At 48.2% G+C, this 17,551-nt stretch overlaps 1 protein-coding gene across 2 annotated transcripts in view; it reads left to right on the top strand.

Moving 5' to 3' along the window:
• Positions 1-352: 352 nt before the first annotated feature.
• Positions 353-17,551, top strand: part of Fam81a (family with sequence similarity 81, member A) — a 41,800-nt gene continuing 24,601 nt past the window's right edge. Inside the window, exons 1-3 of one of the 2 annotated variants that reach the window (XM_013519023.1) lie at positions 353-383; positions 13,757-13,824; positions 14,796-15,069. In XM_013519023.1, coding sequence (XP_013374477.1) covers positions 13,778-13,824; positions 14,796-15,069 — 321 coding nt within the window. In that variant the 5' untranslated portion in view covers positions 353-383; positions 13,757-13,777. Of the gene's footprint in view, positions 384-13,756; positions 13,854-14,795; positions 15,070-17,551 lie in introns of both variants that reach the window. The other variant, XM_005393833.2, reaches the window with a different exon arrangement.

Raw genomic sequence — 17,551 nt, 5'->3', positions numbered from 1 at the left:
TGGTGCTGCCCTTGTGCGCCTCCTCTTGCCTGTCCAGCCTCGAGGTGTGCCCTGCCCTGTCCCTCGGCTGTCACACCCTTCCTGTTCCTGTCACGCCTCCTGCTCCCAGCCTTGCGGTGCGAGGTCTGCTGTGCGCCGGGCAGGGGGGCCTGGTCCTGTCTCACCCTCTCCCGCTCTGTGCTGAGTGCACTCCGCTCACCCCTCCAGATGCTCGTCTCCGATCCTGCTCCTCGGATGCCTTCCGGATGGCCCCGCTCAAGCCGCTCCTGCCTTCAGCTCAGTGGCCTTGCCTGCTGTGTACCACTCCAGTGACACTGTGTAGCCCAGGCCGGCCTCCAGCCTTTGACCCTCCTGCCTCAGCCTCCTGAGTGCTGGAGTTTCAGGTGCGGTCCCCTCCCCTCTCAGCTGGTGCCTTGCTGACACGGTCTCCCTTGGACTCACAGCATCCAGTTAATCATGAAGCAAAGCCGCGTGGGGGCCTCACGTGGGGGCCTCAGAGCTGTCCGCTGGCGTCAGTGCGCGAGGACAGATGTGAGGCCCATGCCGTGCCCTTCGAGGAAGGTGGAGGTTCAGAAGAGGCTCTCGTAGGAAGGCAGTGGGTTCTTGGAGACATGGAGAAATGATTCTCCCTGCTGACATCTTAATTTTGTGCCTGTGTCAACATGAAGAAAGAGCACAGTTGAGAGGAGAAGCTGGTCATCTCGTGTTAAAAATGGCCCGGCCGGGTCTCCGCGTTCCGAGCAAGCGGCTGTGTGTGCGGCTTCCTGCGCCCGCTGCCTCGCTGCAGCCTGGCCGCCTGTTCCTGTCATTCTCCGGCTGGTCTCTCTGCCCTCTACTTGCTCCTTCTCGTCTTCCTTTTTCTGTTTTTGAGACAGGTTCTCACTAAGTTGCCCAGGCTGGTCTTGAACCTGCTGTAGTCCTCCTGCCTCGCCTCTCAAGTGCTGGGATTATGCGCTACCACTCTTAGCTTTTTCTTCTTTCTTCTTTCATTCTTTCTGCCTCTTCCCCTTGATAACTCCCTCTCCCTATCTTGATATTATTTTGTGTTTTTGCTTATTGGATATGGTTTTGTATTTTATGAGTTGTTAATATAAAAGCAGGTGATTTTTTTTTGAGACAGGTTCTCAGTATGTAGTTCAGGCTGGACCCAAATTTGCAATGATCCTCCTGCCTCAGCCTCCAGAGTCCTGGGATCATAGGTGTTCAGCACCACACCTGGCTCAAAAGCAGGTGATTTTCGATTCTTTGAATCTTTTCCTTGCTCAGCGGATCTTGGTTATACGTTAGCTTTTGAGGTACCAGGGATTGAACCTGGGGCCTGTATATACCAGGCAAGCCTTCTACCACTGAGCTGTGCTTCCAGCCTTTTTTACTTACTTACTTTTGCAGTGCCAGGGACTGAACTCAGGGCCTGGCACATGGTAGGCAAGCACCGTATCACCGAGCTGCGCCCCGCAGCCCCTCAGTTCTCGGTGGTAATGAGGTGAGTTAGTGGCATCTAACCCCGTCTCTGGTACCTCAGGAAAGCCGCTGGGAAGGTGCTGGTTGACTGGCATCAGAGGGCCTGGAGTTTTCGGTCTTTGCGGGCAGCCCTGGTTCTGGAGGTCAGGGGTCAGCTTGGAGGGCGCGGGTGGCGGAGGTTGCTGGGAGCCACAGGGGGGCTGCCTGGTGCTGGGCGTTCCCTGCTGCCCCCCGGTCCTCCCGTGCGTGCCCCCGGTGCTCCCGCGGGCCACGACGACCTCTCCGGATGACGACGCTGCGGGAGAGAAGGCAGAAATCCTGCTGCAGTGTTGATCTGAGCTTGGCTTGGAGAAGGAGTGAGTTTGTGTGGGAGCAGCGTGCGGGGGCTGCTTTGGCATCACAGAATTCTTAAAATTGTTTAACCGGGAAGACGTTATTCAGAAACCTCTGGTGCCTTCAGCTTGTTTTTTGTTTATTTCAGGTTTCTTTTTCCCCCATTTTTAATCATCTCTGGAAGAGCTCAAGTCCCTCCCCTGCTTGCTCTAAATAGTCATAAAATTAACATGCCGAGCTCCAGTCGGTGCTTGAAATGAAAGGGTCTGTCCAGGACTACCACGCTGGGAGAGGGTCCGGGCCCCCGGGTTTGGCTTCCGAACCCCCGGCCCCGCTCGCCGTGGGCAGGAGCCGCACTTCCACCTGGAGTCCTGCTTGCAGAGGGCCGGGGAGCCGGGCCTCTGTCCCCTGGATGAGCCCTGCAGTCTGGGGGCGGAGGGGGGAGTTTATGCCGGCTTTTAATATTTTTTCTGTTCTAGCTGTTGCATTTGGCAGATTCCCTTTGCCACACTTGGTAGTGTGTCTTCTCTAATGCGACAGAGAAAAGTTGCCAAATATAGCTGCTGATAAAAGTAATATTAAGACACTTCTCCTTGGGTGTGGGTGTGGGCGCGTGTGAGGGCCTGGCCCACGGCGCGGTGGCCCCAGCCGCCTGCCAAGCACACAGCTGGAGCTGCGCAGAGCGCCAGCCATGGATCAGTCACTTGGGCAGGAGAACGCAGTCACGGAGGCGATGGGCCTTTCCAAATTAGAAAAACAAAAAAGCAAATCAACGCGTGTTTATGAGACCCGGAAGAGGAGAATGGCTGGGCCTCAGGGGAACACGGATTCACAAGGGACGAGGCCCTGCTGCCCCAGGCAGCTCAGCCGGGCAGACAGAATCTAGGAGAAGTTCAAGTAACAATAGAAGATTTAAATAGTATTTCAAAATAGCTGTTATTAATAGCTGAGAACAAAAAGCAGTCTGGTTTGGTAGAGGTTCTCCTAAAGACGGTGACATCGTTCTGCGCTGCACGGGGTGGGTGGGAGTGCGGCTGCAGCTGTGCCTGGGCCCCAGGGCTTTGCCTGTGACTCTGTCTGGATAGGGGGAGCCCACCTGTCTGTTCAGAACCAATGGGTTCCTCCAGTTGTGTAGCGACTGCCGCTGTGGCTGGAAGACTGCTGTAAATGGTTCAAGCATTCTAAAATCCATTTTTACAAAGTTGGGTTTTGTTTTGTTTTTTTTTTTGAGAGAGGGTCTCATTATGTAATTCAGGCTGGCCTTGAACTCACTATGTAGCCCAGTCTGTCCTCAAACTCCAAGTGATCCTCCTGCTTCAGCCTCCAGAGAGCGGGGATTACATGAATGCTCCACCACACCCAGTTCTGAAACCTGATTTTATGAATCAAACACAGTCATCCCTCACCGTCCTCCCTCTAGCGGGGTTCCCTTTGGGAATGGAGCAGAGAGGAGGGGAACGAAGGCAAGTCTTGGGAAGTGGAATTGAACTTGTTTTCACAAAGGACAGTGGAAGTGTCTGTGCTGGAGCCCTGTGGAGGGGTCCAACTCTCTCTGGGACCCAGGCTTTGGAATGCTGCACTGCTGCTAGCACCTGGAAGCCAGCGCACCGGTACCTCAAGCCCTGTGTATGAATAGAAATTGACGCACATATGTCACAGCTGGGCTGTGTAGACTGTAAACTCAGACGGAGCTTGTTTCTGATTTTTTTTCTTCTTCTTCTTTGACCCAGGTTCTTGCTGTGACCTTCAGGCTGGCCTTGAACTCACTGTGTAGCCCAGGCTGGCCTCAACCTTAATGCAAGCCTCCTGCCTCAGCCTTCTGAGTGCTGGGATTACAGCACTGGGATTATCACAGTGCTGTCATACCCAGCTCTGTGTCTTGATTTTGATAGCTCCAAGTGAACAATTTCTTGTGTGTGTGTGTGTGTGCACACGCGTGTGTGTGTATGTTTATTGGCTCATTCCTTTTCAAGTATGTATTTAAATTTTTGTAATTGCAATAATGCAATTATTAAAGTATTTTGAAAACAACAGTGGTTGTAGTGGCACACACTTGTAATTCCCAGCACTGGGGTGGCTGAGGCAGAAGGATCACCAAGAGTTCGAGGCCAGCCAGGACTACATAGTGAGTTCAAGGTCAGCCTGGATTACATGGTAAGATCCTGTCTCAAAAAAAAGGAAAAGCAGAATATAAATGTACTCAGTGGCACTATTTACATTTTTATTTCTTTCTTTCCATTATTTTAAGGGTCCTACCATAACAAGACTTCTAGTGTGGAATCTCTGTGTTACCCTTTCCAAGATGGTTGAGAGAGTTCTGGGTTAATGTAGGACTGAAGAAATGTTGAGGCTATGTCTAGATTTCCCCGCAAAGCCTCCTGCAGTCATAGGTGGGGCTTTTTCAGAGGTGGCTGGATCTAGAGTGTGTGATGCTGAGATTGCTTCATAGTGTAATGCTAGGATCAAGGGCACCAGGATTAAGGGTGTGAGTGCTGCCCACCCTAAGTAGCATGGATGAAATATAAGAGATAGAGCTGTTGTTGTCCCTTGTTGCTTTGCTACCTTCTGCTCACCATGAACTGTTCCTCCTCTGCAAAGCCACCCTGCCTTGGAGCCAGCTGGTTATGGACTGAAATCTCTGCAAACTTCAAGCTAAATAAATCTTTCTTCCTTTAACTTTGGGTATCAGGTATTTTATCTCAGCAGTGAGAGAAAGGTAAGAAAGAATTTGGTACCAGAGGAGTGGGGTCATTGCTGTGACTGTACCTGACAGTGTGGTTTAGGAACCTTTGGGAATGGCTTGTGGGATGCGTTTGGAAAGGTTTGGAGATGCCGACTGAAAAAGTTAGTGCTGGAACGCCTTTGGTTGTTCTGTATGGGAGATTCTGGTCAGAGCTCAGAAGACCAGAAGGCTGATAGAAACCCTGCTGGTAAAGACTAGGCTCGGGAGGTTTCTTCTGGGAAGAAGGACTTCCTTGGCTGTTGGACTCCAGACACTGTGTTATGGCTTGGCAGAAAGATTTTCTTCATTTTGCTTGTGTCCAGAGACTTTGCCAGGACTGAGATTAAGGGTGGCAGATTGATTAACCTGGCAGAAGAAATGTCAAGACAGTTAAAGGTTGAAGTTGTGGCAAGGGTGCTGATGGAGGCTTTTAGCCAGATTTATGTTGAGAATCAAGAGTAAAGAGCCCAGTAGGATGATTTAAAATGTGAATTTGGCCAGAAAAGAAACTCCAGTAAAGCTGTGGACTGCAAAGATAGAGCTGAGGGGATCTCCACTGCTGAGAAGGAACAGGAGAATAGGAAAGGTGGCCTGAGGGCATCACAAGGACAAACAGGACTCTGCAGCCTCAGAGTTGCAAAGGTGAAAGACTTCACTTTGAGAAGAGAGCCCAGAGTACCGTGTTCCAGAGTGGCGGCGGCCTGGGGGAGTTGTTCCTCAGAATTGGATTCAGAGTGCTCAGGGATCCAGGCACTCAACCCGCACAGCCAAGAGAGAAGGAGACCTGGCTACTCCTCCAGCTGGCAGCAGACCTTGGTGTCATCCAAATGGCACTGGTTTTAGGTGCATGCAGAATGCAAGAGCTGTGGGGTCAGGAAGGCCTCCACCCAGATTTCAGAAGAAGGCCGGGAGGCCAGGCAGTGTGCCCCTGAGAGGGCAGAGTTGAAGCTCTGAGTGTGAAGCTGAACGTGCAGTGGAGACCCCAGAATTTTGGAGAGGCTGGAAGTCTGAGGAAAGCTGCCAGGAGGGAGTAAAACCAGCCCAAGAGAGAAGCTGTGTGGCTGGGGTGTAACTCAGTGGCACAGCACCTGCCTGGCGAGCGCAAGGCTGTGAGTTTGATTCCTGGTACAAAGAGAGAGAAGCTGTGGGAGCTACCATAGCCAGAATTGCCACGGGGGCGGAGCCACCCAAGCCCTTTGGAGCTCACATCTTGCCACAGATTGCTGGGGATGGGGAAGTGGAACTGTGGGATTATCGTTTGCCCTGCTGGATTTTGGTCTTGCTTTGTTCCCGTTCCTTGCCATCCTCTTGTTTGTAATTTTTGGAATGAAAGTTGTGCCATTGAACGTTGGAAGTGTTTAACTTTGTTTTCGTTTGTGGAGCGGTTTGAGGCTAAGAGTTTGCATTGCATCTCAGAAGAGACTTGGGATTTGGTCTTTTCAGCGGTGCTGAAACTGTTAGGACTTTGGCAACTCTCAGAGATGGACTAAATGCCCTTTGCATAAAGGGATATGCATGAGTCTTTGCGGGGCCAGGGGTAGAATGTAATGCCTCATGTTTAGATGTCCTCCAAAGCCTCATGCAGTCAGAGGTGGGGTTTTTTCAGAGGTGGCTGGATCTAGAGTGTGTGATTGATTCATGGAGCAATGCTAGGATCAAGGGCACTAGGGTTAAGGGTATGAGTGCTGCCCACCCTAAGTAGCCTGGATAAGACATAAGAGATAGAAAGAGCTGTGGTCCACCCTTGTTGCTTTGCTGCCTTCTGCCCACCATGTACTGTTTCTCCTCTGTGATGCCTTGCAGCCAGGGTGGCTGATTATGGACTGAAACTTCTACAAACTGGGAGCTAAATAAACTGTTCTCCCTTTAACTTCAGGTGTTGGTATTTTGTCTCAGCAATGAGAGAAAAGTAACTAAGACAGAGGTGTTATAGATGAGTGTTGGCCCCCTCTGCTGCAGGTCTGGTGTGTGCAAGTGTGGCCATTTTGGTCTGAGGATGCCCCACACCTTCGGGCCATGTGGGGCTCTTTGATCATGTGTCTGAACTTCCTGCCAGCCCACCTTGGAACCATCATGCCGTCTGTGTGCTCAAACATCCCAGCCCAGGATACTTCCTCCAAGGACTGTGCACCATTTCCTAAAGTTCTGGTTGGGGCAGGGAGAGGTGATCCCCCTGTCAAGGAGGCTGGGCTGGTTGCTGGTGCTGTGTTCATTTCCTTTGCACGTACTTTGGAGCGGCTTCCCCAGCATGAGCCCTGCGGTGATTGTAGGGGCAGCCCCTGCTATTAACCGTGGTCCTTCCTTTGGCCTGAGCGTGCTGGACACATCGGACCCGGAAACCGGGCACCCTGGGTTCATTCGAACAGCCCTTCTTTCACCAAAACAAGTGGTTTAGTCGCACACCAGCCGATCACATGGCCAAGTGATTGTAGAATTTTGCATGGGAGGGGTGCGGTGGGGCGGGGGGGAGGCAGGATGTGGGGGCAGCATTAAAGGTACCCCCAAGTTCCTGGAAGTGTCCATGCACAGAAGAAGAGGGTGCTGTGGGTGGTCAGAGGAGGGAAGGAAGGCAGAAGGCCGGTGGCCTGTGCACACGGGGCTGTGGTGGCCTTGGCCTTGCCCGTGGGTCTCCTCCTCCCACCGTCTCAGCCAGGCCAGCATCAGGCTGCTTCTCGCTGCGAGGAGGTGAAGGAAAGGAGCTGGGTGTGGCAGTGGTGGCGCTGGTGGAGAACTGGCTGCATCCTTGAAGTTCGTAAGTTAAAATACTGGCTGCATCTGACTTGTGCTGCCATGGGGCCAAGATCTGGTTTCCAGGCCCTGATTCTGGTTTTATAGAACACTATAAACCCCTCTTATTTTTAAAACATTACCATTTTGGCAAGCGCATAAACGCTTCCTGTGTTATTTCATAGTCTGTGCAACCATTATTTCAAATAGCTATTGATATTCCTTTGGTAAAGCCTGTGGATAGCTTTTATAAATGGCCATTGCTATTTTAACTGGCCACTATTCCTGGATTCTTAACCACTAGCCACTTATAGAAATACTGACATCTGGTTGAGATCACATGCTGAGTACGGGTGAAATGCTGAAGGATAGAGGTTGGATGGTGGTTACTTTAAGGTCCTAGAGTGTGTAGACTGAGATAGAGCTTGCTGCCTGCACCTGCAGCTCCCCTTTCAAGGCTTGGCCTTTACGTATTTCATCTTTTTTTAAATGAGGGCAGGAAGATGTAATTTTCATTTTTTTAAATGATACAATAAAAATGAAATATAAGAGGTCAAATATATACATTTACTTTTTTGTTGTTTGACTTTTTTTTTTTTTGAGACAGGGTCTTGCTATGTAGTTTAGGCTAGTTTTGAACTTAGCAATCCTCCTGCTTCAGCCTCCTGAGTGCTGGGAGGAAGAGGCAAAGGAAGCATGTCCCACCCTGCCTAGGGACTTGTAATTCTAATTCATTCATTTTCAACAGTTTGTTGTTTGACTGAATGAAGGTAATGTATCATGTTCAGTTGTCTAAGGACATGTGTCCATCCTTCACACATACATTTTTCGTATTAGAAATAATCCTGTCCTAAATATTCTTATAAATGTTTCCTGATGAATATATTCAGAAAGATTTTTTCTTTTTGAGTTAGGGTTTCGGTACACAGTTCACGCTGCCCTCGAATTCACTTTGTAGCCCATGCTGGCCTCGAACTTGCTGTGGTCCTCCTGCCTCAGCCTCCCCAGAGCTGGGATTACAGGCGTGCACCACCACGCATGGCTGGAGCTCTTTCTTCTGACTATTTCTTAGCAGTAGAGTTATTGCACTGTGGGATTTGTGCCTCTCCAGCTTGAGAGGTGCTGAGCATTGCTTTCGCGGTGGTGCTCCCGGGTCGTATCCGGTCTGGGCTTCCTAGGCTGCACATCCGTCCATGTGGATAGCAAAGCTTCTCAGAGTTGGTTTGTGACGATCCAATGGGATGAGACGTTGCCTCTTGTGATTTTCTCATGTGGCAAATTAAATTTGTTTTGTAATTTGTTGTCATTGCCAACAGAGCCAACGGTATGAGAAAAACTTGTTAAATTTCTTTTCTTCAGTACTCTTCTGAGAATTTTCTAAGCAAGACAACCGCTTGGAAATCTAGGAAGGGACTTAAAAGTTAGATTATAAAAAGTTAGATCCATTCCTAGTGAGGAGAACGACGTCTCCTGGCGTTTGGGGTCCGAGTCGCAGCTGACCACGGCTGCCCCTGCGTCCGGTGTCTGGGTTCGAGTTGAGAAGCGAGTCGCACAGGTCCGCCCCAGTCACAGTCACGGGAGGATCCCGCGCGTGGGCGTCTTGAGGTGACCTTGCCGGCCTGTCCAAGGGTGGGAGCACCTTAGCTCTCGTGTTCCGCATCATCGGAAGAGCAGGTGCAGGCCCTGACCTGCCGGGTCCATTCTTGTCAGGGGTGCTGATCCAGTGCATGAACCCACAACTCGAGGGGCAGCTGGCAGAGGGCGGGCCCTGTCTGCGGAGTGCTGCGTGCTCTGTCTTCACACACGTTCACACGGGGAGCTTACGGGGGTTTGCTCAGCGCGGAACCCCGCCCGGCGGCTCAGATACCCCGAGAGCCTCACCCCGCCCCCTCCACCCCACGGCTCTTCCCGCCGCTCTGTTGTCTTAGATTCTTGTAAAAACAGATACATTTCGTCTCTGCAAACCGCCAGGGTGGTGGCGTGTGCCTGTCGTCCCCGTCTCTCGGGAGACTGAGGCAGGGAGACCGCTTGCGTCTGGGAGTTTAGGACCAGCCTAGGCAACACAGTGAGACCTTGGCTCCAAATTAAAATTTTAAAGATAAATTAATTAAAAAAGAAAAACTGCTCTGTGCTGGATGGGCTGTGTATTATCAGCCCCCTTTCTGGGTGAAAAAATAGTCTGTCGTCGAAATAGCTTTCAATTGATTAAATCCAGCATTGTAGAACTACTTCCGTGTGGTCATCTAGTTTCAAGGTTTACTCATTCCAGCAAAAACGTGTTGACCTTGGTAGCTCCTCACTTAGCATAGAGAACAGTGCCCACCTGACGGGCCGGTGTGGCGTTTGCTGGGTTCCGGCAGGGACTGAGTGGCGGCAGGTTCTCCTGTCGTGTTTATGATCCAACTGGTTTCATCCCTTCTTGATGTTTTCACATTCCATTATCAGAGTCTCATCTTAATTTGAACTTTGTAGCTTGCAGTCTGTATTACTTAACTTTCCACATATCGGAGTCACCACCCATCTGGTGGAATATTATACAGGTATCAAGAACGATGGTGGGTGTGTTTCTACGGTGGCATGGAGGCGTGTTCATGATAGGGGCACACAGAGTGTAGAAGTTGGTTTTACTTTTTTTTTTTTTTTTTTTTGAAGGAAAGGCATAAGCATCTTAGAGATTTTGGAATATGTAGATTGATATTCAGAACTTTCTGAATGTCAGGTTTCACTTTTTTAGGCCTCTACCTGGAGCCTGAATTTTAACACTATTTTACTTATTAATCACCAAAAGCATTTTTCAGTTTGAGACAAAGTGTTTCTTAAAATGTCCCAGATTTCTTTACACTTGATCTAAGCCAAAAGAATGACACATTCCTTCAAACAAAATGTGTTACAAATCATTCTTTTAAAACTTTTTTTTTTTTTTTTTTGAGACAGGGTCTCACTGTGTAGTGCAGGCTGGTCTCAAACTTGTGATCACACCAGGGAGAGAGTCTTGAGAAAAGAGGCTGGAGGCAGGAAGGGGGAGGGAAGGAGAAACCGCTGGGGTCTGGCTGTGTGTCACGCCACCCCGCCCGGGCGCCCTGGAAGCCCCGCCCACCGCCCTGATCTCAGCACTTCCTGTCAGCCCCCGCTGCTCCCGGGAGAGCCCAAGGCCCAGACAGTCTGAGAACACCTCCCACCTGTCTGTCGCACACCTTCAGCTGCTCCCCGCCCTCTCTCCTCTTACTCTATTTTAAACTGTGAGAAAATAGGTCCCCCCACTACCACATTACAACCACTTTATTCATAAATGCTTTGCCTGTGGCTTTTTAAAATATCTGACACTCAGCATACACATCAGCACTATATTTTAATAGTGAAGTGAAAATCTAACTTCATTTTTGTATGATTGATGTTCTGTTTTCCGGTAAAAATTATCATTTTAGGCTGGGAGGGTGGCACAAACCTGTAATCCCAGCACTGGGGAGGCTGAGGCAGGAGGATCACCGCAAGTTTGAGGCCAGCCTGGGCTACGTAGTGAGTTCAAGGCCAGCCTGGATTACATAGTGTGACCCTGTCTCAAAACAAACAAACAAACAAAAATTTTGTCATTTTAATTGGTTAAACTCATTAAGTGACTTAAATTCTGATGTATAATTTTATATTAGAATGATACTGTCGTATTTCTACCTGGTGTCATGTTATTTATAAAAATATAGTAGTTGGCACAAATATCTCCTTTTGTCATTAAAATATTAAAATATTCATATATACCCACTTCCCTCTGCTTTGTCCTTTGCAGAACCCTCATTATCACAAACAATTTTTTTAAAACGTTTGTAATTCTGGAGATTAAACCTAGGAACTCATGCATGCTAGCAAGCACCCTACCACTGAGTTGCATCCCCCACCCCTTGATTTAAGTGGCATTTCTCTTTGCTTTGGGGTTAGCTCCTAAATTCTATGGATATAGAGTCCATATTTGGAGTGTTATGATTTTTTTTTCTTTCCTTTTTTTGTGGTACTGGAGGTTGAACACAGGGCCTTTATACTTTACTACATCCCCAGCCCTTTTTAAAATTTTTTTTATTTTGAGACAGGATCTCCCTATGGTCCCAAATTTGCCCAGCCTGGGCTGGAACTTGGGATCCTCCTTCCTCAGCTTCCCAGAGAGCTAGGATTACAGGTATGTGTACCATGCCTGGTGATTTTACTTTCTCTTCTTTCGTCCCTCCCTTCCTTCCTTCCTTCCTTCCTTCCTTCCTTCCTTCCTTCCTTCCTTCCTTCCTTCCTTCCTTCCTTTTTGGTACAGGGAAGCAAACTCACAACCTCACGGTTACCAGGCAGGCGCTGTGCTGCTGAGCTATATCCCTGGCCCTCTTACGTCTTTTCATTCTTTTTTTTTTTCTTACCTACCTGTCCGGTCTCCTAGTTCCTCCCAGTTTTTTAAAAAGCATAAAGTGGAGATCGTTTATTGTCCTGGCACAATCAGAACAGCACACAAGGCAGATCTGCTCCGTGAGCTTGTAGACCCATTTGCAGTATCGGAGATGATCCTCACATGTTTATGGGAGAGGATGACCTCAGACAGATGAGTCAGGATGGACCCTGGAAAGGTCCGGAAACCATGCCTGAGCGGGTACTGGATCCCGTGGCATCTTTCTTGTTAACTCTTACTCACCTGCAAGACAGATCCACTGTCCTGCCAAGGAGTCAGCATGCCGATGGGCTGAGAGACCTCACCAGTGGGCAGACCCTCGCCATGTCCCCGGGCTCAGAGCAGACCGCAGTGAAGGTGTTGTGAACTCGCGCTGTGTGATTTCCCGCCGGAGAAAGTTGCAGCGCTGGATAACAGGGAGGTCTGCTTTGGGCAAACCTTACCCAGCAGCCGCACACTCCTGTTTTGAAAGGGTGACCTGCTTGGGCTTCCGTAGGGCAGGCAGGCTAATTCCAGATGAATGAGACAAACTTCAGAGGGAAATGGCAAAAGGCCCCATTCATTCACAGATCCTTACTGAGAGCCCGACACCAGTCTCAGGAAAGAACTTTACTTTTTATCTAAACTGTCTTCCCTAAAACCTTTGCGGCTGCGATTGCTGGTATGGGGTGCTAGCAACTCACTGTTAACATGCGTGGGGTACGCTGGGTCATCATTCTTGTTAGGGAGGTCTGGAGCCTGCCCCCGAGGAGGGTGAGTTTAACGGGGACATAGATTATTATGTCCTAACAGCAGTAACTGTAGTAAGTCTCGAGAGAGTGTAAGGGCTGCTGGGCCTTGAAGGGTGAGTCACACTGTTTTGGGCAGGCAAAGGTGGCCAAGGCGTTTCCGTGGAGTGCAGGGCAGGAGGGGTGGCTGCAGCAGAACGCAGGCTGGTTCAGCCGGACTTCATACAGCTAACCTGGCACCCTGCGGTTGGTTATTTGTCCTTTTGATTGGTGGGAGTTTTGTCTTACCTCCCTGATTGTTGCCATGTTTTTTTTAATTGGGCTCTTTCGTAGGTCAGCATCTCAGCGAGGGTGTCTTACCACTGTAAAGGCATTCTGCAATCCTGAATAACAGCATTTTCCACGGTGGCCTAATTTTATTTAGCTTAAATGACGGAAATTCGTATTCTTGATACTCAAGAACTTGGGCATTATAGCTTGTTGAGCATGAATAACCTTTTTTGTTTTTCTTTTTTTTTTCCCCCAATAACATGTAATTTGTTTAAATTTTGAAGTTCTTTGTCTAGGAAAGTGAAATGTTCACATTTTGAAGCTCTAAAAATAAAACACCAGAGAGATGATTGCCAAAACAATGGTGTCAGTCAGAAACACTTTCTGAATCCAGCTTCTAAAGGAGCACTAATTTCTGACTCAGAGCACGGTTACCAGGCACTGACTGTTGTAAGCCACTTAACAGCAGTATTGAGAAATTTAAGAAATAAAATCCTTGAAAACAACTCCAGTTTTCTAATGAGTTGAGATGATCACATGTTCCTCATATGTAAGATGCAATATAAATGATCACGTATTATAATAAAACTTTAAAATTTTAATGAAGAGCATCACTGTCTTAGTGCCTAGGTTCCTCCAAATCAGATCCCATTAATCATGCATTGCTTTACTTTAGATCGACTTAGAAACACATGTTCTTAATAGCCATGGAGCTGACTGAGACCGAATTTACTAAGGTAGTTTCCTGCCGATTTCTACAGAGGACAGTTGAATAAATGCGTTAAAGAAACTGCTTTGTTTCGGAAAAGTGGAGTGCAGGTGGGGAGTGAGGAAGTGTCTCTTCTCAGTCCTTGTGGATCTGCCCAGCAAGGCTTGGCAGTATTAATTTCAGAAGCATTTTGATTTTGCTAGATTCCTTTATCCTCGTTTTAAAACACTTGCTGTTTATTTCGTAAAGAAGCTAATAGCACACGTAACGATATATCGGATCAGTGTATCGGCGTACCGTATGAACCACTTAATAACTTAATACACTTTTGAGGTCATTTAACTTCTGGATGTAAACTGTTAAATAATTGAGTGCCTATTTTTCAACAGATGTGAATTATTAAAAAGAAAATGGCCCGACGGAGCCCTGTATTTCCTTCTCTTGTCACCGAAGAAAGGTATAATACAAGGAAAATATGCATCTAAGGTACACTTTTCCTTTCCACCAGCCGCATGAGGGTGGCAGTGGGGGTGAGGGTTGCTATAAACGGCTGTGGATCAGGCTGTTACCTGATCCACAAAGTGTTTTGTTCATGGGCAAGAGAAGTATTACTCTCTGCCCTCTCCTGGCTTCCGATTTGTACCATGTTGTGGAGCCAGTGTGTCCACCCCAGAAGTGAGAGTTCCTGGAAGCCCTACGGTAGCCTTGAACTTAAACTCTGGAGGCCTGAGCTCACCTTCTTAGTTTAAAATGTTCCCGTTAGCCCTCTTAAATCCGAAGTTGCAAATCAGAGTCTGCAGGACAGAGGCTCACAAAAGTACCTCACATGGCTGACGTGAACCTCGATGGGTTGTTGGCTTTTAAAAATAAGGCAATTTCCACGCAAGTCTAAATTCTAGCTGTTTTGAAATACCAGATGATTTGGAAAAACGAACCCGCGTTTGCAGTTGGTCATTCATGGGTGCAGCAGAGTCCCAGCGCCTTTAGCTGGGGAAAGACCTTGCCAGTTCTCCGGAGCCGCGCAGTCATTCCCCAGCGGCTTCGTGCGTCTGGGCTTCCTTCGTTGTGTCACCTGCCTGGCCCTGTAGGCATCTGATCTGTAACTGCCTCGGGGGAGGAGGAGGGACAGCCTGTCAGGCTTCGTCAGCTCGATCTTGACATCTCAGCTCACACTCTGTGCATACTCGTGTGCCCGATTCTGCCAGCCTCCTGCCCTTAGAGGGCTGGAGCTGCTGCTGGCACACTGGTCTGTGGGCGCAAGAACCAGTAGATCTGTGTGCCTCACTTTGGGGCAGAATCCCTGGCTCCAACCCTGTGTAGCTCGCAGGGGTAGACAGACTCTATTTCCTTCTCTGCAAAGTCTTGAATCTGGATGTAAAATTCTTCTCCTCCCGACAAACGCCCTTGGTAAGTCGGTCCCTTCCGCAGGCGGGTTCGAACCATGCCCCGCCACAGCCAGTCGCTGAGCATGGCCCCCTACTCCTCCGTGAGCCTGGTGGAGCAGCTGGAAGACAGGATCCTCTGCCACGAGAAGACCACCGCTGCCCTGGTGGAGCACGCCTTCCGGATCAAGGATGACATTGTCAGCAGCTTGCAGAAAATGCAGAACAAAGGGGGCGGAGACCGGCTGGCCAGGCTGTTCCTAGAGGAGCACATCCGAAACATAACGGCCATCGTGAAGCAGCTGAACCGGGACATCGAGGTAAGGTGTGTGCGGGGCGGGCGTGTCCCACTCGAGCTGTATTGCTGGTCTTACCGATGGCCAAGCAGGCAGCTCGCGCCGGTACCCTAAATCGCTTCCGGGATTTGACTGTAGTTCCCATCAGTGTCGTTGGTATTTATTCTAAGTGTACCTTGCTGATTATTAAATCACCATGGTGTGTTTGGCTCTCCATGGAGAGAGCGAGAACAAGTCAGAAGTTTTCTGGGAAACCCTGTACTTCTTTGAAGACAGCTATTCAATCAATTACTAGGTCGGCCTCTGCTGCTCCAGATTAAATGTTTCTAGGCCATCATGATTTGTACGAAACAGTTTATTACTCAGGTAGGCTGGGTATTTGAATTGCTTCGCACGCTTCTCTTTATTGCTGTTTTGCTCAGAAACGGGCCCAGGAAAAGGCCAGTATTACTAATTTAGCATAGTCTGGTTTTTAAAAAAAATTGTTTTTCTGTACAGGGAATCGAACTCAGGACCTTGCACTTGCCAGGCAGGCACTTGTGCCGCTGAGCTACATCCCCAGCTAGAGTCTATAAATTTACTGCTGTTCTCTGAACAATCACAGGACCCATGCAGTTTCGTTCAGAAAGCTTGAGATCGCTCAGGGCTGAGCTTTCATTGCTGCATCGTGGTGATACCGTTCACACGGAAGTATTAAATAACGAATAGAAAATACACACCCAGAGCAAAGAAACCCTGTTTCCAGTCATGGGGATTGTGTCTTAATTGTGCTTCCTGAAATTTGATCATTTCTTTTTTATTATGCCAGATTTGTAAATTTTTAAAAAGTCTTAATGAGAGATAACTGAAATACCGCAATAATTCACCAACTGTAATTATACAATTAAGTGCTTTTTGGTAGATTTATACAGTTGTGCAACCTTCAACACAATTCCATTTTAGGAGTTTGCCATCCACCCCATAAAACCCGCACAAGCTGTCCTTCGACCCCAGCCACTCATCTACTGTCTGTCTTTATAAATTTGTCTTTTCGGGGCACTCCCTATAAATGGAATCATCCATGCAGAAGTCCTTCGCCTCTGGCTTCTGTCACTGAACATAACTTCTTTGGGGTTCAGCCATACCCTCAAATGCATCAGGTTCCTTTTTTTTATATCTGAGTAGTGTGCTCTTGTGTGAATAGACCACCTTGTGTTTATCCATCTATTAGTTGATGGACGTTTGGGTTGTGTCCAGTTTGTAGTCATTATCATTAAAGTTGCTGTGAACATTTTTGTGTGCAAGTCTTCGATGTGGAGAAGGCTTTCATTTCTCTTGGATGACTCTCTAGGAGTGGAATTGCTGGTCTTCCAGTGAGCTGGTGTTTAATTTTACAAAGCAGGGTTGCAAGCTGGCTGTTCATTTTACAGTCCGCCAGCAGTGTGTGAGCGTTCCGGTGTCTCCACCGCCTCCCCCACTCTGACATAGTATCGAGGTGCATTTTTCCGTGCAGCGCCGAGGGAATCCAGGCCGCTTACCCACCAGGCCCCCTGCTGTGAGGCTGCGCTGCACCTGCAGCCCTGTGTTTAACCAGTGTCACATCAGCGCGTGTGTGCTGGCGCCCCATGGCCCACCTTTGCAGTTCTCCAGTGACTGACACGTTGAGTGCCTTTTCGGGTGTGTGGGACGGTCATTTGTAAGTCTGTGGTGAAATGTTGAGTCCAGTTTTCTGCCCATTTTTCATCGCGGGTGTGTGGAAGGTTCCCGTGTTAACCATTTTTCTAAATGTATAATCCATCGCACCCACGGACGATGTCGGTGGTCACTCCTGCTCGTTTCTAAACATCTTTGTCGTCCCAGCAGCATCAGGCAATGCCTCCTACTTCGCTCTCCTCCAGCCTTTGTAACCTCGCTGCTGCTTTTCTGTCTCTGTGAATTTGCATATTGTAATGACGTCATGTAGGGTCATCATACACTATTCGTCCAATATTGTCCAAGTTCATCCATGTTGTAGCACGCATTAAAATCCATTTTAATTTGGGTTGTTTCATTGGGTTGTTTCCCTTATTATTCAGGTTTTTTTTCTTTTTTTCTTGGTACCAGAAATTGAACTCAGGACCTTGCACTTCCTGGGCAGGCACTTGTGCCGCTGAGCTACATCCCCAGCCCTGCTGTATTATTCAGAATTGCTACCAGTTTCTTATATAGGTTAGATACGAGTCCTGTATTAGATACATGACTTACAAGTGTTTTCTCCTATTCTGTGGCTTACATTTTCATTTCCCTAGTGTTAGCCTTTGAAGTACAAAAGTTTTTAATCTGTTCAGTAGTGCTAGGGGTTGAATCTAGGGTCTTACACATGCTACACAAAAACCCCATCACTAAGATGCACTCACAGTCCGAGTTTTAATTTAATTTTATTTATTTTTTTCTTGGGTTTTAATTTTAAGGAAGTCCATTTTACTAGTTTTTTTTTTCTTTTATAGCTTATGCTTTTGTTGTTGTGCCGTAAAATTCTTTGCTTATT

The sequence above is a fragment of the Chinchilla lanigera genome, unplaced genomic scaffold (assembly GCF_000276665.1).
Source record: "Chinchilla lanigera isolate Chin_1 unplaced genomic scaffold, ChiLan1.0 scaffold00049, whole genome shotgun sequence".
NCBI lineage: Eukaryota > Metazoa > Chordata > Mammalia > Rodentia > Chinchillidae > Chinchilla > Chinchilla lanigera.
Note: the sequence above shows the minus strand (reverse complement) of the source record. Positions and strands in the feature narration are given on the sequence as shown.